At 41.5% G+C, this 26,897-nt stretch overlaps 1 protein-coding gene across 2 annotated transcripts in view; it reads right to left on the reverse strand.

The window, feature by feature from the left end:
- Positions 1-26,897, reverse strand: part of Rxfp1 (relaxin family peptide receptor 1) — a 150,885-nt gene that overhangs the window by 109,221 nt on the left and 14,767 nt on the right. Inside the window, exon 1 of one of the 2 annotated variants that reach the window (XM_015999595.3) lies at positions 16,571-16,749. The exons of the other annotated variant lie outside the window; for it this stretch is intronic. Coding sequence (XP_015855081.1) covers positions 16,571-16,619 — 49 coding nt within the window. The 5' untranslated portion in view covers positions 16,620-16,749. Of the gene's footprint in view, positions 1-16,570; positions 16,750-26,897 lie in introns of those variants that run through there. 2 annotated transcript variants of the gene reach the window in all.

A 26,897-nucleotide genomic window follows, 5' to 3' on the forward strand; every position in this document is an offset into this window, starting at 1 on the left:
TTGAGGTCATCGAAGGCAATCAGACTCTATTTTAGAGGAGAGCAAAGGAGCTGTAAGTGCAATGAATTGTCTTAAGGCCAAGGCAAAGAGCCAGATGAGAGAGGATCATGCTTTAGAAACGATGATTGGGCTGTGGAGATGGCTTGGTGAAGATTTTGCCATGTGAGCGTGGAGAGTTAAGTTTGGATTCCCAGCACATACATGAAAAGCTTGGTGTGCTAGCTTATGCCTGTAACTCCAGCATTGTGGTCTCAGAATCAGTCATAATTCCAGCTCCAGGGAATCCAATGGCCTCTTCTTGCCTTTACAGCCACCAGGCATGCACATAATACATCACATACATGCAGGCAAAAGCACTTATAAACAAAAAAGTAAATTAAATAAAAAATAAAGTTAATTAAAAGAATTATCTTGTGATGGAGGTGGTTGCTAATTTGGGTCACCAGGTTAAGTAGTTCCCTCCTTCTTAAGTTACACTTTGTTATATCATTGCCCCTGGCCTTGCTTTGTGTGACTGGCTGCTGAATACCCATCTGTATCCAGCTCACAAGATAGTAAGTGGGCTAGAGACACACTTGTGGCAGGTAAGAAGTGACACCATCCCTCTATAACTGAGTTGTCAGGGAGAGACGATCTACATCCCTACATATTCCTTTCTTACTGAAAATGATTGGCTTTCCTCGGACCCTCCTGAGTCATTTTGCATCCTCTTATATTTAGGGCTAAGCAATTCCCCGTCTCACTGCCCACCTGGTTTTCAAGTGATGGAGACCCTTTGTCTACGACTGTCATAACTGTGTCAGCTCCTCATCTCTGCTGTCTCCCAAGTGTGGATAACCACGCTGACTGAACAGTAGCCATTCCCTACCTGGCCTCTGGTTTCCACTCAGCCTCATTCCATCCTGGTCACCACACAGCAGCTAGAAGATTCTTCAAAAAAATGCCATCACAAAAGTGTCCTCACTGCAAAATTCTTCTGGGCCCTTACTGTCCTTAGAATCACATCCAACCTCGTCACCTTTGCCTTCAGATCATGTATGAACAGGTCACCACTGTCCCTGGCTTGCTTTCTTTTTTCTTTTCTTTTCTTTTCTTTTCTTTTCTTTTCTTTTCTTTTCTTTTCTTTTCTTTTCTTTTCTCTTCTCTTCTCTTCTCTTCTCTCCTCTCCTCTCCTCTCCTCTCCTCTCCTCTCCTCTCCTCTCCTCTCCTCTCCTCTCCTTTCCTTTCCTTTCATTTCCTTTCCCTTTCCGCACTATCTGTGTTCTCAGCTTGGCTGTACCTTCAGGTCTTCGAGTGAGCCAGTCTATCTTTCCGGATATTTGGAGTATTGTTATTCAGATCTCTACAAGGCAAGAGGTTCTTCTCCTAAGTAGCACTCCCTTAGAAAGACTGTTTGTGTCTACTAAAATATTGCTCTGATCTGGAGCTAAGCAGGTTGGGCCTGGTTAGTACTGGGATGGGAGACACTGTTTAGGAACATTCCAGCCAAAGTTCCCCACATTCCTTGCCAGTTACTATCCTGTTCCGTGTGTTTGTTTTCTACAGAACATACTGCCATTTGAGAAATTTATTAGTGTGATGATTAGTTTTGAGTTTTGGCTTAATACAATGAAGATAAAACTGGGAAGGGAGCCTCAGTGAGGAATTCTTTGAACTAGGTTGACTCATGGCCATGCGTGTGAGGAATTTTCTTTATTAAAAATTTAATTCTTTTGAGAATTTCTGTATTTACACCATCTCCATCCCACCTTTTCCTCTCTCAAATTCTCCTTTGCCCTCCCACTCAGATTCACTGCCTTTAATGAACTTAATCACTATTGTTACACTGGGTTAAGTGGGGTGGGAAGGCACAGCCTGAATGTGTGCAGCACTATTTCATTGGCTCAGTCCTGGACTGAATGAAAAGGAGAGGGAGATCTGAGTATAAGTATGAATCCATTAATTCATGGTTTGCTTTTGGCTGTGTTTGTAATGTGACTGCTGTTTCCTGCTGTCTTGATTCCAGTTGTAATCTGGAATTTTGAGTCAAACAAGTCCTTTCTCCTGTGAGTTGGTTTTGTCAGGATATCTTATCACAGCGACAGGAAATGGAACTGAGACAATTAGTTTACCTTCTGTGGAGTATCACTTCCAGAATGTCAATTCCTAGAGGTGAAGAGCCTTTTGGTGTTGTCTCTTGGTGATTTTTTTTTATGACTTTATTGATGCTAGGTATACTGTGGTAAACACACAGAGTTGTAGAAAGGGAGTCTGAACAATCATTAGTTCTGTACTTCCAGCATTTAGGACAGAACTCAAAAATTGCAGTTCTGTGAAGGTCTCTTTAATATGCATGGAAAGTGGGCCTTTCCTCCAGCCTCCACCAGTTGACTCAATTTCTATAAACACCCCTGAGTTTTGTTATGGTGTGGTCAGTCAGGGAGTCCTTGTTTCTTGTTTCTTCAGAGTGTATTGCCCCTCATCAACCTCTCGGCCACTCTAGTGCCCACAGATTCTATCTGTGAACAATTAGACTAGGGAAACTTACTTATTTTGTTTCTTGTCTTTTGTTCTTTTTGGAAGGAGGTGAAGGAAAGATAAAGGGGAAGTAAGGGAAGGAAGAGATTAAAAATGGAATATTTTAAATTGTGACTAGCTCTTCAGTAAAGCCAGCTGTGGGGCTAACACTGACTCATCATGTCTGTAGATGTCGTCAAATGGTAGCTAAAAATCACAGAGTGATTGCGCTTTAGATCTTAGAATACATTGTATTAATCAAGTGAATAGGAATCAGCTTTCCTAAATTATCTGGCTTCCTATAATTGAAGTAGTACTTGTGGTGGTTTTGAGATGTCTCCCCCACAAACCCCCACCCGCCCCTATCACCACTTCAAGTATCAGACATTTGAATACTTGATCCCAAGTTGGTGGCTGTTTGGGGGAAGATTCAGAAGTGTGGCCTTGCTGGAGAAAAATGTGTTACTGTGGGTGGACATGGTGGTTTGAAAGAGAAGGGACCCCATAGGGTCATATAGTTGAATAGTTAGACCCCAGTTGGTGGAACTGTTTGGGAAGGATTAGGAGGTGTGGCCTGGTTAGAGGAGGTATGTCATTAGATGTGGGCCTTCAGGTTTCAAAACCCCCATCAGTCCCAATTAGATTGTGTGCACTCTCCCCTCCCCTCTCCCTTTAGCCCTTCTCTCCCCGTCTCTCTGCCTCAGCTTGTGGATAAGGATGCAAGCTCTCAGCTGGTGCTCCAGCACCATACCTGCTCACCCTCTGCCATGTTCATGGTTATGATGGTCATGGACTCATCCTCTGAAACTGTAAATCCCAATAAACTCTTTCTTCTGTAAGTTGCCTTGGTCCCAGTGTCTCACAGCAATAGAAAAGTCACTAAGAAAGTGGGCTTCGAGGCTTCAGAGGGCTCTGGCCATTTCCAGTGAGCTCTCTCTGCTCCTGCTGGACTGAGAGGAGATGAGAGCTCTCCACTGCTGCTCCATCTGCCTGCCACCTGCTGTGTCTACTCCACCATCGCGGACGCTAATCCCCTGGAAGGTCATGGCATCTTCACCCAGAAAAAGAAAAGTGGCTACGACAGTATTCACTATTTATATGAAATGGTAAAAAGCGTATTCCACATTTAAGAAATTCCTCTAGCCCGCCAGTGTGAACTTTATTTAGCTCACTAATTTTGAAACTCCAGAATATATTTGATTTCCTGGCAAGTGTCATTTTGAGATCATACACACAATTTCCAAGTGTGCATTTAATTTATACCAGCAAGTAACTTACCCAGCAGGAAAGCATGGCTTAGTTCAGCTGAAGGTGAGTCCCTAATCTTAATAAATATATTGAAGCACTTAGACTTTTTCTAATGAATCTGTATTTTTGTCTATTCACGTAGAAGCTATAAGCAATGCTATATAATGTATATAGTATTCACAAAGAGCCTGCTTTCAGATATCTTTTGGCTACATTATTGTTTGCAAGAATGATAGGATTTATTCTTTCCTACTTTAAAGATTTTTTTTCCAAACTAATTAGTTAGCACGACTACAGTTCTGCAGTTTTTATGGAAATTAAAAAATGTGCTGAGAGAGTGGGGGTATTCTTGGTACAGATTGAAGAGCGCAGCTCCAGCTTTCAGCCCATTGCATGCTGCTCTTACAGAATTTTCTCCTATAAAGGAAAATCCATACCCCCCAACAGCACCCCCCAACACACACAAAAGGGAAAAATCCAGGTGAACATATACCTGTGCACAAGTTACCCTAAGTAGTGCCATTGCTCAAAATGTTAATTGTAAAGTATATAAAAACTGTTTTCTTACAGATGTCATGCTTTGGTCCTATAAAGTAAGTATTTGGAGTTATTTACATATATGATGCATTCTACTGTTGTGACGTCACAGTTAAGGAAAACTGCATTTGTTCACAGAAACTTTAACAACAGCCCCATGCTGTAGAGTTGTTTATTAATTAAAGAGTACACACCATACATACATACATACATACTGCATGTCCTTTTACTCAGATGATTGTGTAGCACCATTGTGCCCCTTTATTTTGGGTCTATTATTGAATTGTCATTGCTGACAATGTTTTCTTGAATATTTTCTCTTTTGCCTTATTTTCAAACTAGACTCAAAAGCTTTTTTTTTTTTTCAGTTAAAGAAGATAGTGAGTTAGAAAAATAACACACGAGAAATGGGAACTGTGCTAAACACAGTCCAAGGTAGATCCCAAGTCTGATGAGAGAATAGACACACAACAGGATGCTTGTGGAGCGTAAGGTCAACAAGCCAGCCCTGGGCTGGGAAGTGGCTCAGTGTGTCAAGAGTGCTTCCTGTTCTCAGAATGAGGACTCGAGTGCAGATCCTCAGCATCCATGTAAAAACACTGTGTGTGCCTATGCTCACTTGTAATTCCAGTCCTGTGGAGAGGGTTGAGTCAGAGCATTTAGAGGCTTGCTAGTCAGTTAGCCTAGCTAAAATGGCCTTGTTCGCAAGGGAGTAAGGTGGAGAGTGAGAAAGCTGGATACCCAGGGATATCTCTACTCTCTGTACATGTGCATGAATGCATGCTTCCTCTACCATGCATGCATTCCACACACCCCACCCCTCCATGCACACAGTGCATGAATGCATGCTTCCTTTACCATGCACGCATTCCACACACCCCACCACTGTATGCACACAGTTCCAGTCAGGGTATTGTCAGGGACAAGGACAGAATCTCTAGTTAGTGGAAAAATACAGACCCCCAATAAGACAGGGAACTAGATCAGTTTATAGTCAGGTTGCCTAGCAACAGGACATTGAGTCAGAGCCCTTGACCCTTTCACCCTGTAAACATCCTATACAAACATCCTGTTAGCTTGCCCCATCTTATGCAGATGACAGCTTCTTGCTCCCCCCACCCTGTGGAACTATATAAACCTTTCTGGAGGAGAAATAAAGGGCACCTTGATCAGAATCCAGACTTGGTGTCTTTTCCTTTGTATCTCCTGTCCCTACATTCCCTCCTTAGGGTGGTCGAGAACCTGTTGAAGCCCTGCAGGTGGGGCAGGGTATTAAAGGCTATTTTGCTTCATCTTATTGTATTTTATTTTGTCATGTTTGGTTGTTAGATGCCTATTCTTTTCTAATGAGAGACAGAAATGGAATGGATACAGAGTGGGGAGGAACTGAGAGGAATAGAGGGACGGCAAACTATAATCAGGATATATTGTATGAAAAAGGAATCCATTTCCATTTTAAAAAGACTATGTAATGTGCTCCACATGGATTTTGTGTGTTTTATATATGTGTGTCAGGGAGAAAATACACTAAAAACATAGAGACGTTCTTTAAAAACTTGAAAGCCAGCAACTGGCCTCTCTTTTTCTGATGACTCACTGCAACAAGCCTTGACTCTTTCAAGGATTCTTTCGGTGTCTCCCATTCTAGCCCATTTTCTTTTAAGGCTCAGGAGCTACTTCCTTAGGCATACATTTCCTTACACCATTTTGTGAAAAACCTCTGTCCCGATTCTTTATTTCCTGCAGTCTAAGTTGCGGCGTGTGGCAGTCAAAGGTCTTCACGATGTGGTTGTCACAATCCTCTCCAGCTTCCTTCAAGCATTTGCTTCAGCCTTTCATAAGCCACTGAACGTATGTATTGTCATCTTCTATATCTGCCATGTCCCTCCCTGTCCCTCGACCTTCAAATATGCCATACCACTGCTGTTTGTGTGGTGTCTTCCTCCTTCTGGGGAAGTAATACCTGGTAGATCTAAACTGGCGGCAGCTTACTGGATCAGTTTGCTCATCTGTATATGGGAACAGGAATAAGTGCCCTATGAATGACAGGACGTGCACATAACTGTGTAACATGGTTTTGGTGTTGGCATACCGAGCAGAAACGCTTGACTTGGGAATTAGATAAACCCAAGTTTAACTCTGAGTATTTTGTGAGACTGTGACCTAGGCAAGTTCACAAATCTCTTTGAAGCTGTGTCTTGCATTTGGAGAGACAAGGCTATACTACCCTGTATGGTTTAAATAAACATTACTTGTGTTTGTCACTTAACTAGAACTTCAACGAGGTAACTGACTGTACTACAACCTTACTAAGGTCAATGATTCATACCAGTAACCAAAGCGCAGTGACTTTGATCTAGCCCCTTTGTGTATTTAAGTACACAGACTAAAGAATATTAAAACTCATTTGAAAAACTTGCCACGATTTCCCCTAGCATAAATGTTAAAGTAGAATACACTCCACCATGACTAATCAGACAGCTCAGCTTCCAAGCAGAGGAGATCACCATATCAGATCATTCTTTGCTCCTTCTAATTGTGGGTTACACATCATACTGCTTTAGGGACTTCCTTGGAAAAATTTTTGTATAATAAAGTTAATAAATAACACCAGTCATTAGGAATTTTCCATGTTTAGAATAATATTTCTGTATCTGGCTATTTTATTTTATAATAAGGTGAATCATGTTGTTAGAAAAAAAAGGAAAAATCATATTATCAAATGCACATGCTCTTTTCTTTATGGTTTGAATATGACATGTCGTTCTCCCAGGTCTATCTATGTGTTCTGTGGTGTGGTCCTCAGGTGTTGGCACTATTTGGGAAGGCTGTGGAAACACTGGGAGGCAGGGCTGGAGGAAGTGTGTCACAGGAGGACTGGAGTTTACACTGGGTCTCCCATCTTCTTGTCTCGGCTTGCTGTTTGAAAGGATGCCACGAAGCAACCCTGACACACAGTCCCACCCCACAGCGGTCTGCCCCAGCACAGGGAGCCAAGCACCTGTGGGCTGAACCACCTGAATCTGTGGTTCAACTAAGTGATGCCTCCTCCCGACTTCTTCCAGGCATTTTAATCCGGGCAACACAGAAGGGCCTTGACTCAGAAACTAGGATACAGGATTAGAAACAAAATTTACATGCAGAGTAGGTAGCTGTAAACAAAGGCAAAGCGAAGGGCGCCAGTTGGGTCAACTGTGGTGGTTTGAATGAGATCGGTCCCCATAAGCTCATACATTAGAATGCTTGGTTCCCAGTTAGTGGAGCCGTTTGGGAAGAAGTAGGAGATGTGACCTCGTTGGAGGGTGGGCTTTAAGGTTTCAAAAGCCCACGCTGTTCTTAGATAGCTCTCTCTCTCTCTGCCTTGCACTTGTGGACAAAGATGTAAGATCTCAGCTACTGCTCCATTACCAGCCATGCCTGCCTGCCTGCTGCCATGTTCCCTGCCACGATGCTCTGGAGCTGTAAGCCTTGGTCATAGTATCTCTTCACAGCAGCAGAAAGGTAACTCAGACAGCGGCAAAATAGAAAAATGTGGAGAAATGGCATCTGAAATGATGTAGGGCTTTGAGTCAAGATATTTGCGTTTGATTTAAATAAGCCAAACACATTTTGTTTCCCAGTAGGGATGCTTCTTTTCTCAAGTGAATAAACGTCAACCACTGTGAAGCTTTGAAGATTTGGATTTCTTTGTATAATCTCGTGGAATGACAGTTAACACGTACACTCACTGGTGTCCACTGGTCACTGCTGGGTCATAGCTAAAAACTCTGATGCTATGAATTGAAAAAACTTGAGTTCATCTTTCACTTAGATTTTCACTAAAATTGTATTTCAAAGAACTATGGCTTTATGGTTAAACTATCAGGTCTTCTCTGATTTCATGATACATACCATTGTGATTTATTTTTTCATAGCTGTTTAGAACAGAACTGTGTAGCTACTATAATGCAAACACTCTGTAACCCATCCCAGAGGCAATGACAAACCGTTCTGGAACAGGACATGGAATAACAGTTGCACCAACATCACCTCCAGTATGTATTCTTTGCTTTAATGTCTGTCCTGGCTCTAGGTCCTGAGCTGCCATGAAGCCTTCTTTTATACCTCAGAGCTTTCTCTGTGCCTACAAACCACTCAAAATATCATTTACGTTTACTTAATACAACCATTCATCATTTTTTCCTTTTCTCCATAATTTACATTCTTGCTAAATTCCAGTTTCCTTCATTAATACTATACCCATTAATTTATCCATCCTTATCTCTTCAGACATTTATTGTGACTGTCTTTTAGCTAAATTGTTGAGGGAATGTAATACTGATGGTATGTTTGGCCTTGGTATTTCTGCTCACTCTTAAGTAAATCGAGTTTGTGTCTATTTGAATTTGTCTATCATTGACTATGAACTCTTTAAGAGAAAAATGAAATGGTCGTGTGTGTGTGTGTGTGTGTGTGTGTGTGTGTGTGTGTGTGGTGTGTGTGTGTGTGTGTGTGTGTGTGTGGTGTGTGTGTGTGTGTGTGTGTGTGTGTGTGAGAAGCTCTTCCTAGTTATTGAATAGTGAGAATAATTTTGGACCTGCTACATATGTTCACATAGAAACTTGAAAGCAGATGCCCAAAAGTAACTCAGTCATATCATATGCATCTTTCTCCATTAAAGTGGATTTGGTAGAAAAATACCACCGCATTGCTTCTGGTCAGGGCTGGGGTGAATTCAGCTGTCCAAAATGTTGTTGAAACACACAAAAAATAAAATCAATCTCTTCTCTAATGACTTAAATTGTGCTGTTGTCTTACAGGGTCAGAGTAAAGACTACAGTCAGAGGAGCAGAAATAAAAAATCTAAATTTAACTGAGCTAACTGGCCACTTCTCTGGGTCTTTTTTCCCTCTCTCTCCCCTCTGGGTCTTAATACAAAGAGGATGTTTGGGAGAGGCAAGGAGAAACTGACAGAAAGCATGTCTGATAGTGCTGTCTTTTTAAGTTTGAAATGTGTGAGGAAGTAGAAACATTGATAAACCAGGAGGCTGCTTGCAATTTCCAACAAATTAGCTACAACTGGGAAGTAAAAATGGCCAATCTTCCGGGCCATTCGACCTGCAGCAAGCACTTCCAGCCCGCCTTGGGAAAACGTATTAAGGCATCCACAACGAAGAAGCCACAACTAACAACAGCAGCAATGACTGGGAAGAGGCTGTCGAAGAAAGACAAGGACCAGGAGGTATGAGGAGTGTGGGGACAGACACTTGTGCTTGGTCCCTGAAGGTGGTGCCTGATGTACCAAGAACTCAATCAGCAACTTTCATTAACAGAAATGATTAGAAATGTGGCCTGGATAAAAATGCCCAGGAAATCATTATAGGACAGCTTATTTGATCTATCTCAGTAAATCAAGATATGTACATTTTTATTAAGGTCTGTAAGTTCACATTCATTTTTATTCCATAACCTTTTAATTTCAAACCTATGAAGTCATATTTCTCTGTTTAAATGGAGGTAGCTAAAGAAAACTGAAGGATAATCATTTCCTTATGTTTGAGAAAGATGTTGGAACCAATTTATTCAACAACTGAAACACATCAGCTCCAGTGCCTATGAATCCAGATAACTGCAAAAAAGGACTGTGTGTGTGTGTGTGTGTGTGCGCTTGTGTGTATTTGTGTGTGTGTTTGTGTGTGTGTGTTAGTGTGTGTATTAGTGTGTATTTGTTTGTGTCTCTGTGTGTATTTGTGTGTGTGTGTGTTGTTGTTGTTGTAAGGTGCTACACACAACTCTTCTGTGGAAGCTTACATTCATGAGGAGATAGCACTAGGGAGATGAGGTGAATAGGATTTGGCATCAAGAGAGTAGAATTGTGGGTACTTTGTTAGGAGCCACAGTGAGACGACGGAAAGCAGTGACAAGTTAAGATAGAAAGGAGAAACTAACACGATGGGAACAAGAGGGCACGTCTGATCCTCTCAGCACCCATGTCTGGACTGCCGGGAGGTGGGAAAGGAAACGTGCAGGCGCACTTGACAGCCAGCTGCTTCCACATAGGGGAGAACAGAGGCGAAACAGCACACAGCGTAAGCAAACCAAAGAAGGCTACGAAGAGGCCAGAGATAACGGGCCAGGTTTGTACCTGCCCATTTCATTCCAATGCCTGAATCCCAAATGCAACGACAGTCTGCCCGTAGGATGAATAAGAGACCAGGTGTGTCAGAATGGATAGCTGACTACCGATGTGGGATCAACGTGGCAGCAAAGCCATGACTTGTTAAAGCCCGAGGTGGCTTTCCACAACAACCAGGACTCACTGCATGCTCCCACCAGCACCTTTTGCTCTCCATGTAAAAGAGAACACATGACCTCATCTCGGGAAACGCGGCTAGGAAGGGAGCGGAGTAGGTTTAGGGTGATGGCTGTGTCTCAGCTGTGTCTCTGTTGTCCTAACTGTGTGGCACCAGAACAAGTGGGAAGGCCGGGAGGTGGTACTCTTTCTGTGGGGAGGAAGGGCCTGGGGGAGGTGAGATGCACAGGTGTTCAGTGCTGGTGAAATCAGGGAAAAAAATAAAAAAAGATGACTTGATCCCTTGGGGAATTGGAGAACAGAGATGCCATTTCCAACCAAGGGCCCGGCTGCAAATGGAGCACTGGGGACCTGGGATCAGAGCCTTTCTGATTGGTTGTGAGAAAGATCTGAGTGTTTATTTACCAGGCAGGAGCAAGAGAGGTGACCACACTAGGAGAGCATATTGGCCAAGTCATAACATCGGAGACTAGGAATTTGGTGAATAATAAATTCAAGAACTTCAGTCTAGGTTATTTCTATTTTCAGGCAATATTCTGCCCTTCTGTTATTTCCTGTCCTTTAGGGCCTATGTATGCAACTGCAGAGCCATGTTTAGAAGGTACCCAAGATAATGAAGAGAAAAGGAAGAGCCTTAACGTTTTCCCGTGGCACAGATGTGGGTGTCATCCTCTGAAACGTTAGGTTTCCTTCCAACTCAAAGGAGCTTCACTTGTAGAAAGCTGAAATGTCTTTTAAAAATACTTAGGAAGTTGCCTAAGGTAATAGCAATTCACTTGAGGTTCAGGCTCTAGGCAGCAGAAACAAAAAAGAAACTTCATGTTATTTTTCCATAAGTGGATTAGATGAGAGCCAAGGGAAAAGATGCTTAGGAAACTTCCATGTAATTAGATGTTATAACCATCAAAATCACCCATAACTCTGTGACCTCTCAGCTCAAGGACTTATGGGTCTTCTAACAAAAATATCAAATTACTTAAAATGTCAACTACCTTTTAAAAATAGCAAATCTCACCATTGAACAATGTGCCAGAACCTTCGCTGTCCCTTTTTGTTAATCATGAGGGTGACATTTGGCTTTCACTGGGCACCTTGACTAAAGGTGGGACTGGAGCTGACTTTGGGAAGAGGTTGAGGCCAGGGTCTACACTCAATGAATGCTCTAGTTCCTGAGGCAGGATTTGGAGAATCCTGGAAGAACCACATGGAGAAACAGACAGAAAAGAAAATGCCACCGTGAGATGCAGGGGTGCCATGTGGTCCAGAGCAGCCAGTGAAAGAACTGAGAGTGAGCCCTCTTCTCGATGATGAACTCTCAGAAAGTTTTTGATTATTTCTAAAAGATATATTCATTATAATAGAAAGAGTGAAGACATGAGAGACCTCAATTAAATCAGGTAAATATTGAAACAATGACAAAGTGAAATGTACATAACGAAGAACCCAATACATAACATAATGATTTAACAAGAAAATACCATTTCCTAACACAAATTATAGGAGAGTTTACTCTTATTGTCCTCTTTTTGTTACTTGTTTTTTTTTTTAATTGTTGTTTATGAGGTTGGAGATCAAAACCTAAATCTGAAGTCTTCATAACTTGCTGTTGCTTTTGATCAAAGAAGGAAAGGATTCCTCGAGTCAAGGGTAGATTCTAGGTGTTCTGACCGGAGGAGTGTCTGGATCTGTAGAACTGAACAGTAAGAGGTAGCTTTGGATCTCTCTACATCAGGTAAGAGATGGAGCTCCTGGGGCTGTGGAGCTAGTGAGGGAGGACATAGGTAAGGAGGAGGGAGAAGGGAGCTGACACAGGAACTGAGCTGGTATTTATTGGCATTTGCTATATGGTTGGAAACAAAAATGTTTTCTATACCACAAGTTGTCAGCATCTGTATCCTAATCCACTGGATGTTGGTATGCATTAATTGGTAAATAGAGCCTCACCGGTCCATAAGAAGAGATGCATGACACTGAGGGTGAATGTGTTCCACTGCTTGGCATCATCCTATGTGGTAGAAAACCTGGATTTCTGGTTTTGAGACCTTGGGTCGCTCAGATTCTGAAGTGGGCACTACATCATTTGTATGAACTAAAGTGAGATAGATCAGGGTGTCTGCAAAGTACCTTTTAATTCTAAGATATGATAATTTTAGAAGTATTAGGACCAAGTCACACTTTACTACAGAGTGTTACTAAGGAGACAGACTTGGATTCAAATCTCTTTTGCAACACATTTTAGAAAGTAGAGCCTAGGACGTACTACAGAACATTCCTTATTCTCTGTTTTCTACTTTAAGGTAGGAATATCTCATAAGTAACTGGGGGAATAGGAGATGTTTGTGGACATTTAACATGGTTCCTGGTTCACGGAAAGCTCACAGTAAACGGAAACGATAAAAATTATCACCATAAAGCTTGAGATTGCGTTGTTTAAATCCTAACAGCTTTTCTTTTTTAATGAAAAAGATCAAACCTAACTAAACTACCCACCTCCAGGCACTTTAGTTGGACAAGTTTGTTCTGATGTGTGAAATTATGCTTGAATGCCTATTTGCTTCACAAACACAATTTCCTCCCTTTTATTCAGGTGGTAAAGTATTTATGAAGATTTATCTTTACCTACTTGGAACTTAAAAATGCGAGTCTTAGTTCAGAGTAGGAACAGCACGAAATTGTAGCAACCTTCACAAAGTCGGAACACTAGCTATCCCATAGTCTGTACATTGGTAAATTTATTCTCCCACATTTGGACATGGATAAGTATGTTGGTGTGGGTCTCTTTTTTTTAATGTCTTCGTCAAGTTTCTGGCCTTTTGTGGGGTGTCTAACTTTCTGTTTCTTCTCTTCTTAGATAGCTGCTAAGAAGTTACCCTGGTGTGGGCTCCAGGGCAAAGACCAGACCGTCCGCTAAGTCTCCCTGGGGTGCTGTAACTGAGCCCTCAACATCTGGGCCCGTCCTTCTATTAATTCTAAAGTGGTCTGGTGGTGGTGGCACATGCCTCTAATCCTAGCACTCAGGAGCCAGAGACAGGTGGGTCTCTGAGTTCAAGGCCAGCCTGGTCTACAGAGTAAGGTCTAGGATGGCTTGCTTCAAAGCCCCTCTACTTTCTCCTATCTTACCTGTTTTCTGCCTACCTAAAGTGTCACGCAAAACGACTATTTTGCTTGATGACATTGTTTAATATGTAAAATATCTCTCATAAGGATTTATGATAAAACACATTCTGAGGATTTTTTTTTAAATTTGTAGTTTTGAACTAACTGTAGATTCACAAGAATAAAAAACGTCATGGTATGGTGCCACGTGCCCTTTGCTCAGCTTCCTCTGACGGCAAAATCTCACATAACTAAACTAGTATCAGACTACAGATTAACTTTGGTTTATTGCAATTCACTGGCCATGGCTAGGGGACTGAAGGACAACAGGCTGGCTTTTCTGAGCCCAGCTCAGCGTCTGTGTGTGTCACTCAGCAACAGCTCTGGGTTAATGGGCTGCCATCTCCACTCTGTCCCTTCAGAGCAAGGCTGAAGCTGTAATGGCACTTTATCCTATTGCTTATTAAAGTATCTGGCATTCAGTTAGGCTTTTTGGTGAAAACATGGCCAATAGCTCTTCCCATCTATAGGAAGCTTCGCTGTTTTCAAGACCCAATTATCTGTGCCACCCCTGCTGAGGATGATCGTTGTCCAGAGGAAAGAGCATCAACCCAAATCACTCAAATCTTGGCATTATTAGTGCTAGCCCTGTGACATGGCACAACATGTCCTTGGGTCTTGCTGAATTGTTTCTACATAATCGTTATTATGAAGATTTAATTTTTTTTTTCTAGCAGAGACTGAATACAAGGGCTCTGAGAAGTAGATAAGGTAACATATTTGATTGGCATTTTACAAACTAAGGTTCAAAGATGGTAAATTAATTGCTGAGAACAGTAGAACCAATACTACAGTAGAAGCAGTAGTAGAACCAATGCAGCTGAACATGTTAGCATGGTGTCTTCCAAGATACCACATTACCTTTCCAAAGTACCAGAGGACTGGATCAACACAACACAACACAACACCCAGCCAAGCCAAAGGAAGCCAGCCCAGCACACGGAGTAAAAAACTCACAGCTCAGGGCAGCAGTAGAGGGTTAGGAGCCTGCCCTTCTATGCTACTGTTGATGACCTTTGCTGATGTCCTTTGCTGTGTGCACAGAGAGTCCCCACTTGGGTGGATGGATTTGAGTGATGGGCTACAATCAAGGTGGACTGAGTTTATTATGGGTTACTATGTTAGGGTCTCTGCAAAGGTCCTCCCGGTCACCCAGGTTGCACAGGTAGCCTGGAATCCTGCTCCTCATCTCTGTGTCACCGTGTTGCCCCATCCCCAGTGGAAAACATGGAATGTTTAGAATTTGCAGCTTGCGACTATGCAACTACTTACAGGTTTTGTTTTTTTGTTTGTTTTTAAACCTCAAGAGAACTGAAATATAACAAGATGATATTGTCATCATCGTTATCACTTTCAGTATTTTGCTCATGAAAATAATTTATTAACAAAAGAATGTTAACGTGGAACATTTTTATAGCCTGGAACGTCTTTAGTACCACATCTGCCAAAATTCCTTCTTAAACTGCTCTGAACACCTTTTATACACCTGAAATTCTTCATAATAGAACACCTGTTTTAGAAGAATTCCTCTGGATCTCTCAGTCTATGCATTTCCTTGAAATAGAATAGAAAATGCTAAAATTGTTTGTTAATTTCAAAGGGCTCTTGCTGCAAATGTCAGAAGCTTGTGTACAGCTCATGTGTGTGTGTGTGTGTGTGTGTGTGTGTGTGTGTGTGTGTGTGTATGTGTGTGGCCCTGATACCTTAAGCACTAGGTTATAATTAGAAAGATTCAGTGTCTTGATGATGATGTGAAGTTTGAGTTTTTCTTACTTTAGTTACACGTGGGTATGTCATAATTAAGACTGAGATAGAGAAAAGTAGGAGCAGAATATTCTCAGGGATTCCTAGTCACTTCCCTGGTTTGGAAACCATCTCAGTCTTTGACTATTTAGATTAGTTGTACTGTGGAGAAAAGGAGAAAAAAATCATCAAAGCATAGTATATGCCTATCGGAATTAAGGGATTTAAGATGGAAGGTTACCCTGAGAAATTAAGTAGAATATCTTAGTATAAACAAAAGTTTTGTAGACTTTGAGAGCCAGAAGAACATAAACATGCTTGTGTTTTAAATTTGGGGGTGTTCGTATCCCCAATACCCTAAAATATTGGGGGAACTCAGAAACTTTAATTCTGTACTGGGTTTGGATTATTTAATTGTTCTAACAAACATAAGTGTTTTTTTTTTAACTCAGACATGACAATTCAATGAGACATAATGAGTAACAGCCCTTTCCCTAAAATTGTAAACAAGATTAAAAACAAAACCCGTGGCTGAATACACAAAGGAAAATTGCCATTATATTAAAAGCAAAATGACTTTTTGTTTTCTTGGGTATCTATGTTTTTCATTGTTTTATGTTTTCCCTCGTTTTCCTTTCAAGGGATAGTGCAAAACCTGGCAGAGGAGTTACATGGCTACATGTAACTCTGTGTGGATGCACACCCCAGGGAGCATATCATGGGATGGCAATGTGCTACAACTACATAGAGACGAATGAGTATCAGGAACTCCCGGGATAACTCAATGGACATATTGGTTGTACAGAATGTATAGATTGCTTTTAAATATGAAAATACTGCTCATCAATTATAAAAGTTGCCTGTTACTAAGCATAGGCTTATAAAAACATGTTAGTTTTGCTTAACTTTTGATTATGACAGTATATTCCAGTACAAATATCAGAAACATACTAAAAGGAATGATTCTAAAGTAAGATTGCAATTTTATCAGAGCATGCATTTTAGCTTAAAAGCATAAATGTAAGGAATGAACATTTGTACTTATAATTATTTCACAAAACACTAAGGCACAGAAAATTAGATGCTGAGCATACTCACAGTATTTTCCAATAATGAAGATGCAGAAGAAGAATGGACCAGATGTCATTTCTTTCTTTCTGAGCAACTGATTAATGAAAGTAGATAAAATGTGGTCTTGGATAAAATGAGTCGCGCACAGCTCACAGTGGTTGTGCTATTTCTGTCCGCAGTCTTAGCAGCTATAAGGCAGCTCTCTCTCTCTCCCTCTCTCCCTCTCTCTCTGTCCCTCCCTCCCTTATTCCCTTCCTTCCTTTATCCCTCCGCCCCTTCCTCTCTCCTCTCTTGATTCCCTTTTCTGAAAGCCTTAATTAATATCTTCACACACACACACACACACACACACAGACACACACACACACACACACACACACCCAGAGAGAAAGAGAGAGAGAGAGAGAGAGAGAGAGAGAGAGAGAGAGAGAGAGAGGAGCAGTAAGGAAAGTTTCTGAAAGCACATAGGTCTGTTTCCTCTAAACATCTTGTTTCTCTGCCCTGAAAAGTCTCCACATACATATATGGACACTGACAGAAGTCTGACCTTATCAAAGCTGTTGGAAAGAAACTGAGCTGAGGTAACCCCCAAGCAGAATTTTTTTTTCCTCCATGAATGCTTTTATGGCACAAACATAGAACAGGAACTAAGGTGTGACTGCAGTGGCCTTTTAAGTTTGTTTGGAAGATATGGCTCAAGGAAAAATATAAAAATCAAGTATTTCAAAATGCTTTTGCTCTCCTGATTTTACTATAGTAGAGACTTGACATGTTGTGACTGAACAATGAAGTCTTCCTGGGTCCAAATCTTAGGGATCCTGACACTCTGGGGCTGACAGCTGTTATCCCAACCTCGGTTTCCAGGAAAAAAAAATACTTGTTCAGTAAGAGAGCTCTGGGCTCTGCACAGGGCACACTGGATGACTGGCACAAGCCCTTGTGCACAGCAGGTAACTACCAAGTGGCAGCCACTCATGTGACAAATTTTCACACTGGCCGCTGGTGAACAAGAAAAGTATGTAAATACAAATAACATTTCCACGGGCAGCATTTTGTCTTAGAGGATATAATTCTTATTTTTGATTTATCAGTCTCTTTCTAGAATTAATGGTTATCACAATGATACAAGGGTTTGAAAGGGGAACGAGGAGATGAGGGAGAAGAGGAAATGCCAGCCAAGATGAAGGCTGCATGAAGCTGTTTGGGAACCTAACATCTTGCAACTCAATAGAAAATATAATGAGTGGATTGTAGAATACATGTGACGTAAAAGGATGTGTGTGTGTGTGTGTGTGTGTGTGTGTGTGTGTGTGTGTGTGTTAATTAAAAATATAACCAAAGCCCGGTGCTGGTGGTGGTGGTGGAGGTGGTGGAGGTGGTGGTGGTGGTGGTGGTGGTGGTGGTGGTGGTGGTGGTGGTGGTGGTGGTGGTGGTATTGGTGGTGGTGATGGTGGTGGTGGAGGTGGTGGTATTGGTGGTGGTATTGGTGGTGGTGGTGGTGGCGGCGGCAGTGGTGGCGGCGGCGGCAAAACCCTTTGATGTCAGCAGTCAGCCACCAGAGGCAGGTGAATCTCTGAGTTTGAGGCCAGTCTGGTCTACAGAGAGAGTTTCAGGATAAAGAGAAGAGTTTAAACAGAGAAAACCCACATACATGAAAAATGCTTTTCCCATGGGTTTTGAAAGAAACCTCAGTGTTACCTGAGGCACAGGTTACCTCCCTAGGAGTTAAGGTCAGGAAGGCCCCGAGATACTCAAAAAGGTATAGGCCATTGCTCTCGCCTTTCCACACTCACTGGATGGTAAGACTCTTGTGCTTGACGACACCCACACTTTGGTTGCAGGACATAGAGAAACAGATCTTATAACAGCAACAGCTATACGGGCTGCTGGGGGAGAAGAGGCATCAGTAGTCTGACCCAGAACTGCAACCTGCACGTGACAACACTGACCTGCCAGGCAAGATGTGCCTGTGCGATGGTGGCAAGACTGTGTGAGTGTAATCACCCACGCTCTTGACTCGATTGAGGCCTGTACACAGAAGGGGATTCATGTATGGTACCGTAAACACAGTCAAAACTTGTGGCTAGGGGAGTTATGATTTTCTTTCTATGAAATAAATTATTTCTACAGGGGAGAAAAAGACAAATAAAATAATTTTTTGGCTATGATTTAGAAATGTGAAATAGACTTCACATGTTAAAGTCAGTGAAACAAATATTACTTTTAGAACCTATTCTGTTTAGACATTGGAAAAAGTTCCTTGGGTGTAAAATTGTCTCCAGTTGAGACTCATTGGATCTTAGTCATATATTCTGTTGAATAATATTTAGATACCATTTTTTTTTGTTTATTTATTTATTTATTTTTAGACATGATTTTTGTGTAGCCCTGGCTGTCCTGGAATTCACTCTGTAGACCAGGCTGGCCTCGAACTTGGAGGCCCACTTTCCTCTGCCTCTCACATGCTGGGATTAAAGGTGTGTACCACCATTGCCCAGCTAGACATTGTTTTTTAAAGTCTGATTATTGACATCAAATTCTTTTTACCTAGAGTTTGAGTTTAAGTGTATTTTCTTGTTTTGCGATTTGAAGATACATATACAAAAACAAAACCAGATGGAGTGCATTCTTCTTTCTCTTTCTACCCATGCTAGTCAATTATAAACATCCTTGAGTGATTTGGTGGAATCCATGGTGCCAGAGCCTCTTCATGGCTAAGTATTGTCCTGGTTTTCCACCCAGATTGGGTGCTGGCTTAGGTTAATAGAACTATGTTCTTTCTTATCTTAGAACTCCTTTGTGGAGCCCACTGAAGCACTCTGAGTAACAACAAAGCCCTCTGTTTGAAAATTACTTCTTGCAGGGTGGTGGTATTTGTGCATGCCTTGAATCCCAACACTCTGGAGGCAGAGGCAGACAGATCTCGTGAATTTAAGGCCAGCTTCGTCTACAGAGCTAGTTCCTGGATAGCCAAGGCTGCATAAAGAAACCAAGTCTCAAAAAAAAAAATTAAAAATTAAAACCAACAAAAGAAAAAGAAAATTACTTCTTGTAACAACCCAGTGAGTCAAGCTAGGAAAGCCTTCTTGTCCAAGCACTCTTCTAGATCTATGAGACCCTGTGACCTTTTCATCCCTCCTCACCTGAAAGCCAGCATGCTCTTCTATACCTATCACTCACTATCATGCTCAACAATGGAGACAGCCATTTTGTTAGTTTGGCTTTTTTTTTCTTTTTTTTAATTGTAGACCTGAGTTTTCCCAGGATCAGAAGCTAATGAAATCTCACTTGGAGTTTCACAGCATAGAGAGACTCCCATAATGATTCACTAACCATAAGTTAAGACTATCAAGTCCAACCCAAGGGCAAAAGAAGCATTCTGTCAAGTTGCTAATCCCGTGGCTCCATTTCTATTACAGGTGACAGCTGCCAATCAGCCAAGACTCATCATTCCTAAGTTCCAATCAAAGATAATTTTAGCTGTCTTAATTTAGCATTAATTAGACAATTCCAAAATCAGATGACTTTTGGAGAATAATATTGATAACATTGCTGAACATGCAATTGGAGGGAGAAGTTAATAGGTACAGGTATTTCAAAAGATGTTTTATGCAAAATCTAAGCAAATTTGTCCTTGATAAAAAGTGGCCAAAAACATTATTTTTGTAGGAAATTACCTAGTATGTGGTAAACCAAGTCCCAACTCATATATTGCCAAATGCCTCGTCGAGAGATGTAACAGGAAAGTAGAATTTAGTATTCCTACGCAAAACTGATATATAAAGAGAATGAGAGCATGGCTAAAAAGCATAACTTTCTCTCCCTCTGTGTATATATGGATGTGAATAGAAGCATGTATGTATCTGTTATTAATCTACCCTTCATTTTAAAGTAAAGTAGATGATATTTGCTAAATGCAAACTCTGTACAGACCTTAGTATTATTATCTCTGTTTTAATTGTTTCCCTCATACTCAAACTATAGGCTCATTCTCCTGAAATTATGCTCATCTGATTCAAGATCGACAGTATGAAGCAGCAATACAGTATATTGATTAGGTGCTTCCATCCCAGATGGAGAATTTTAGTCTCAGAGAAAATTGCTACACAAGACTTTGGTTGGCTGTTATAGTTTGATGTGACTGTGATGCAGAGACAAAAGACATTATCAGTAAGAACAGTCTCTCTTGTTTTCTCTGAGACATCTTACTATGTACTCAGGTTAGCCTAGAACTCCTGACCTTACTGCCTCACAGCCTCCAGAGTGATGGTATTGCAGATACGCACCAGTATGATGGACTAAAAGCATCATTTTAATTGTAGTTAATCATAAACACAGCTTGACTTTAGAACAGGGATGCCTAATGTGAATAAATGTGCAATACACACACACACACACACACACACACACACACACACACACACACACAGACACAACTTTAAGGGTTTTTTAGAACCTACATTAAATAAAATAAAATAAAAATCAAGTGACTTTAGTTTTAATGATGAATTTTATCAAACTCAACACATCCAAAATAGCTAGTTGGAAGCAGTTATTCATGGGATAATCAGGCCTTGAGGGTTCAAGTCTCTCCTATGTCTTGCCTTCTCTCTGTTCTAAAATGCCCAGCTGTGAGGTGTGAACAGGCTTCCAGTGCCAGGGGTATGAGGAGTCTCCTGTCATGGTGTCTTCTCTGTTGTGATGGATTATATCCTGAAACTGTGAGTCAAAATCAACATTTCTTCCTTAACGTACTTCTTGTCAGGTGTTGGGCCACGGTAAAAAGAAAAACAGAATATGTGAAGAGGGGTAGGGGGCCAACACAACAGTTCAAAACACACTGCACACTCGAGTGAAATACTCAAAGAATAAGGGAAATTTTATAGGGAAACTATAAAAGCAAAATAATGAAGGCACAAGATTGGTAGCAGTTATAGAGTCTTTGCTGTGAGTACCTCACTGTGTGATTCATAAGCCTTTGGAACTAGTTCGTGGGAGGAATGTGGAAGTTTAGACCTGCATGCTAGAGAAGTCCTGAAGTGCTCTAAGCAGAGATTAATGGGCCATCTGGAGGGAGCTCCTAAGAGCAGGATGCTGATCAAAGTGTGGACAGGAAAGCCTGGTCCGGTAAGGTTATGAAGAGAAACAAAGGCTCTGTCAGGAACTGGACTAGATGTCATTCATGTTATAGCCTGCCAAAGAAACCTGACTGCATTCTGCGAATGTCCTGAAAACTCCAGTGATCGTAAATTTAAAAGCAATGGATTGATTTGTTTGGTGGAGGGAATTCCAAGAAAATAAATCATTGAGCCAGTGGCATGGTTTAGACTGCATTTACTCAGATTTCGGTAAAAGAGATTAAAAAAAATGGAATACAAAGATATGAAAAAAAATGTGCAGTTGGTGAAGAAAGGAGCATGAACAGATTTAAAGTTGTGGGCAGGACCTGTGCTGACAAAGGGGCTGTGTTCCTAAAGAGATTAGTGCAGTTAAGAAAAACTCTCATTAAAAAAAAAAAAAGAGCTTGAACAAAGAGACTCTCCCCTAAGGGTATCCTGCTGAGCAGGCCCTCCTACAGAAGTGTTTTCACAGGGCAGCCTTGAAAGCACATAGAGGCCATTGCAACTGTGGTCCAATGTGGCCAGCTATCATCAGAAATTGACATGGTCCATAGGGCACTGATTTTATAGGCATGAAAACTCTAAGAGTTAGAGGGTCATAGAGACTCACATCAAGGTTCCAAAAAGCCACCAAGGTTAGGCAATATGAAGTAAGATCAGATTCCCCCATAGAGCTCCTGGGACAGCTCCATGTGAAGCTGTTAGGGGGGAAACAGAGACCCCAGTGTACTGGAGATGCCTGTGGGAAGTCCACTGAGGACAGCTGAATGGATCAGGAGGAACTGTCCCGTGAGACCATGTGTGTTACAGGCAACAAAGCTGAAAGAGTTGGGCTACCTAGTCTTGTTGGAGTCCAGATGATGCTACCATGACCCCACAGATGCCAGGAATGGGCTTCAACATTTGTTTTTGCCCTTCTATTATTTTGTTTTCAAATGTAGTGATTAATCTGTTCTATTGTGTTAGAAATACATAACTACTTATTTTGTTTATTTAGTAGAAAATAGATTCTTCTCTTGTACAATACATCCCAAATACAGTTCCCCTCCCCCCATTCCTCCCAATTCTCCTCACCTCCCTTCTCCCTCATACCCACTCCTCTTCTGTTTCCTCTTCAGAAAAGAGCTGGCTTCCAAGAGACAACAACCAAACAGGATAAAACAAGGTATAATAAGACAAAGAAAAAGCCCTCATATCAAGGCTGGACAAGGCAATCCAATAGGAGGAAAAGAGTCCCAAGAGCAGGCAAAAGAATCAGAGACATCCCCAGGCCCACTGTTAGGAGTCCCACAAAACACCAAGCTATCATCTATAACATACATGCAGAGGACCTGGTGCGGACCCATGCAGGCCCTGTGCTTGCTGCTTCAGTCTCTATGAGCCCTGCTTAGTTGATTCGGTAGGCCATGTTCTCTTGGTGTCCTCCATCCCCTCTGAGTTTTGCATTTCCTCCCCCTCTTCAGAGGGGCTTTCTGATCTCCTAGGGGAGGGACCCAATGGAGACCTCTCAATTAGACTCTCTCTTTCTCTGCATAAAGTCTGGCTGTGGGTCTTTGTGCCCACTCCCATCTACTGCCAGAAGAAGCCTCTCTGATGATGATTGGACAAGACACTAATCTATGAGTATAGCAGAATATCATTGGAATCATTTCATTGATTATTTTTTTTAAGAGCAGTCATGTTTGGATATCCCTAGGCCTCTGGGCTACCCAATCTCCAGTTCTTGGCCACCTAGGCAGTGTAGGGCATGGACTCCCTCTCATGGAGTGGGACTTGAGTTAAGCCAGACATTGGTTGGCCATTCTTACAAATTCTGTGCCACCATTGCCCCAGCAAATCTTGCAGGCAGCCCATCTTGTGGCTGGGTTGGTGTCCAGGTTTCTCTTTCGGTAGCCTGCAGTATACCCTTCTCACATCAAAGAGATCAGAATGCAGGGTGAAGGCTCTAGGCAGACACCAGCTGGACTTCTTGATATTCAGTGGGCTGTGTAGATGTTGTCCTTGGCAATGAGGCCCACAGTGACAGTTTTCAGAGAGTGATCCCTCCTAGCATCAGCCTCAGTTTTTTAGGGATCTCCACAGGACTGCCTTGGCCAATAATTCAACCAAAAGCAATCCAGTCCCACCATCGGAAGCCTTGCCTGGCTACAAAAGATGGCAGGTTCATACTCCATATAAATAACTTATTTTTGGCTGTAAAAGTTCACATGAGATTGCCTTGAATTTAGACGAGGCTTTGGACTTTTGGACAATATAAAGTTGACAAACTGAATGTTGCCACATAAAAACATGAGTAACAACAATAAAAGCCACTGTTTATTTTTACCACCATTTGATAAATGTAATGAGATTTTAATAATATGAAGTTAGGAAAGTCACCCTTTCCTAACTAAACAATTCTTTAAATGGAATCTTTACATTCCATTAAGACAATCACACTGTCTTTATTTCTCTCGTTGCACTTCAGATGAGTAAAAACTCCACATCACAAGTACGAACCACACTGTGGGAACATTGAATCTACTCCAGGTCAAATGTTGATGGAAATCTTTAAAAATTTTGATGGAGCAGGGTGTGCTGGCACATGCTTGTAATCCCAACACTTGGGAGCCCGAGTGGGAGAACCAGAAGTTCAAGGCCCCTCACCTGCTCTTTGGAGACCCTTCCTTTGACTCACCTGAAAACAATCTATGTCTGAAGTGGATGTGGGAAGATGAACTCTCTTTGGAGACTTACTGGGATTCAGATCATTTTGTAAACAAATTGTTTGTTAGCTAGACTGATAATCTCTGTAGCAGCCCAGAGACATCACTGGATTCTTATTTTTTTTCACTTCATTTCACATGTCAGTAGCTACTCATGGTACCTTCTCAGGGTGGTTCTGTGTCCACAGTTCCCTAATTTGCTATGCTGTCCCTTCCTTTCTGTCTCATTTAATGACTTCATTAGAGTCACCCTACCTCTATTAGGCTGTGGTTAGTCACTTCCTTTGTCTTTTTTCAAGAATCACCGGTTTAATTAGAAGTGGGGGAGATGGTGGGAGTCCAGTTCCAACCTTTCCCACCTTCTCTAGGGTTCTTAGGAGGAGGAGAGAGGGATAAAAAAAAATATTAGGTAGAAAGAGAGACCTAGCCGATGAGAAGAAAGACAGAAACACAGAATAGTTTCAGGAGAGCCTGGATCAATACCCAACAGCTTTGAAGGTTTATTTAAAAGGCTTTTTATAACTTGCCAAGGAGAGAGGCAAGAGACCTCCCCCTTACAAGATCAAAGCACACCATACAGGCAACTGTAGACCCTTCCAAACACCTGGTAACCACGTCATTGACCAAATCATCTCCTTACACAACCCTGCTGGGTAAAGCAAGCTCAGATTCTCTGACCCTGAGTAAGTTCTCACTAGGAAACCTCTGTGGGCTCCCACAAGAAGTATGTGCAGGGCTGTACTAACAGGTAATCTGACCCTCTTAAATTTAGTGAGTGTTCCAGAGGTTTTAACAATATGCACAATCACCCATCTTCCTCCAGTTCTTATCAAAAGGTTGTTTTGAGTTGACCTTTTTTTTGCTAAGAGAAGTTTTCAACTTTATCTTTTTCTGGTTGTGGTTAGGAAGGAGCTGTAGAAATGGCTGTTTTCAGTCACCGAGTTCTGAGTTTCTGGACTCTGTTATTTCTTCTGTCAAGATTCCTATTCTTAAAAATATTTATTTGTTATTGCTGTCTGTGTGTGGATGGGCAAGCACATGCTCTGGCGCAGATGCGGAAGCAAATGGCAGCTTTGCTCAGTTTGTTCTCTCTTTCTAGGGTGCCAGGGATCCAAATCAGGTGCCAGGCTTTTGAGGAGAGTGGTTTTACCCACCGAGCATCTCCTTCCTCAGCCTTTTATTAAGTTGGCTAATTGTTAATAAGCTAATTTGCTTTCTGTAAAAGTATGTGAATCATGGAAACTAACATTTATCATTAAATTTGTGTGGTCTCTAGTCCTAGGATTATAAATAAACATTGCTTGCCAAGTTATCATTGCTGACAATATCAGTAGATGCCTTATCATGCTTAATAAGTGCACTGGTCTCAGGACCCATGACAGAAGTGTTCTTCCTGGCTGTCACCAGCCTTGGTGCTAATACCTCCAGGACACATACATTATGTGGATTATTATATAATGCACCCTATAAACAATATCATATAAATGATAACACACCACATCTAGCTATCAACTTCACACTCAGTTAGCATATGCTAGGCTGTGACGCACTGACAACCAGCCCCCGCTCCAAGCTTATTTCTCACATTATGATCTCTAGAGACTCAAGCAGATAAGCCTCTGAATGTACAGTCCCACAGTTGTGTGTGTGTGTGTGTGGGAAGTGACAAATAAAACCAGAGGCATAAAACCCAGAGGCAGCTGTTTAATGAGAGGCTGTTTCTCATTTTTATTCTAATAGGGTTTATGGTACTTTTCTGTTTACTTGAAAAGTTCATCAAACATAATGTCAAATAATCTTTCACAGTTTCTTTGATATAATCTTTACAAAATATTCCTTTTCCTCATGATTACACAAATACTCAAGCCTCTTGTGTAGCCTTTAGTTTCAATGTACGTGGGAAGATTTATGATAAAAATATCACAACTAATGACTATTTCTACAAAACTTTGAAATATGTTTAATATATGGTATGTTCTTATAAATAGTAAATATGCCTCTGTATTATATCCTTTAAAACACTTCATTAGTACTTTAATAATTTCGTACATGTCTTGATCATATTCATCTCTCTCTGCCAACTCTTCCAAGATATGAAGGGATTTTTTTTTTTCCAAGACAGGGTTTCTCCATGTAGTTTTGGTGCCTGTCCTGGATCTCACTCTGTAGATCAGGCTGGCCTTGAACTCACAGAGATCCACCTGGCTCTGCTTCCTGAGGACTGGGATTAAAGGTGTGCACCACCACCACCGCCCAGTGTTATGAAGGGATTTTTAAACGAATAACTAACCTAATGGCTTCCCAGTCTGGGATGAAGGAATCCTATGATTTTTCATTTGTTACTGTTAAACACAATTCTCACTATAAAGAGAATGAGAGAGGAATTATTCTGAGCTAAATATGCATGGCAATGGCCTGGGAATGTGGACTGAGGTTGTCTCAGTCACGTGGTCCTGTATGGAGGCAGGGATATGTTCATCCATACTCAGTGACAGAAGAAAGGCAGCAATTAAGATATTTTCTAAACAC

The sequence above is a fragment of the Peromyscus maniculatus genome, chromosome 6 (assembly GCF_049852395.1).
Source record: "Peromyscus maniculatus bairdii isolate BWxNUB_F1_BW_parent chromosome 6, HU_Pman_BW_mat_3.1, whole genome shotgun sequence".
NCBI classification, from domain to species: Eukaryota; Metazoa; Chordata; class Mammalia; order Rodentia; family Cricetidae; genus Peromyscus; species Peromyscus maniculatus.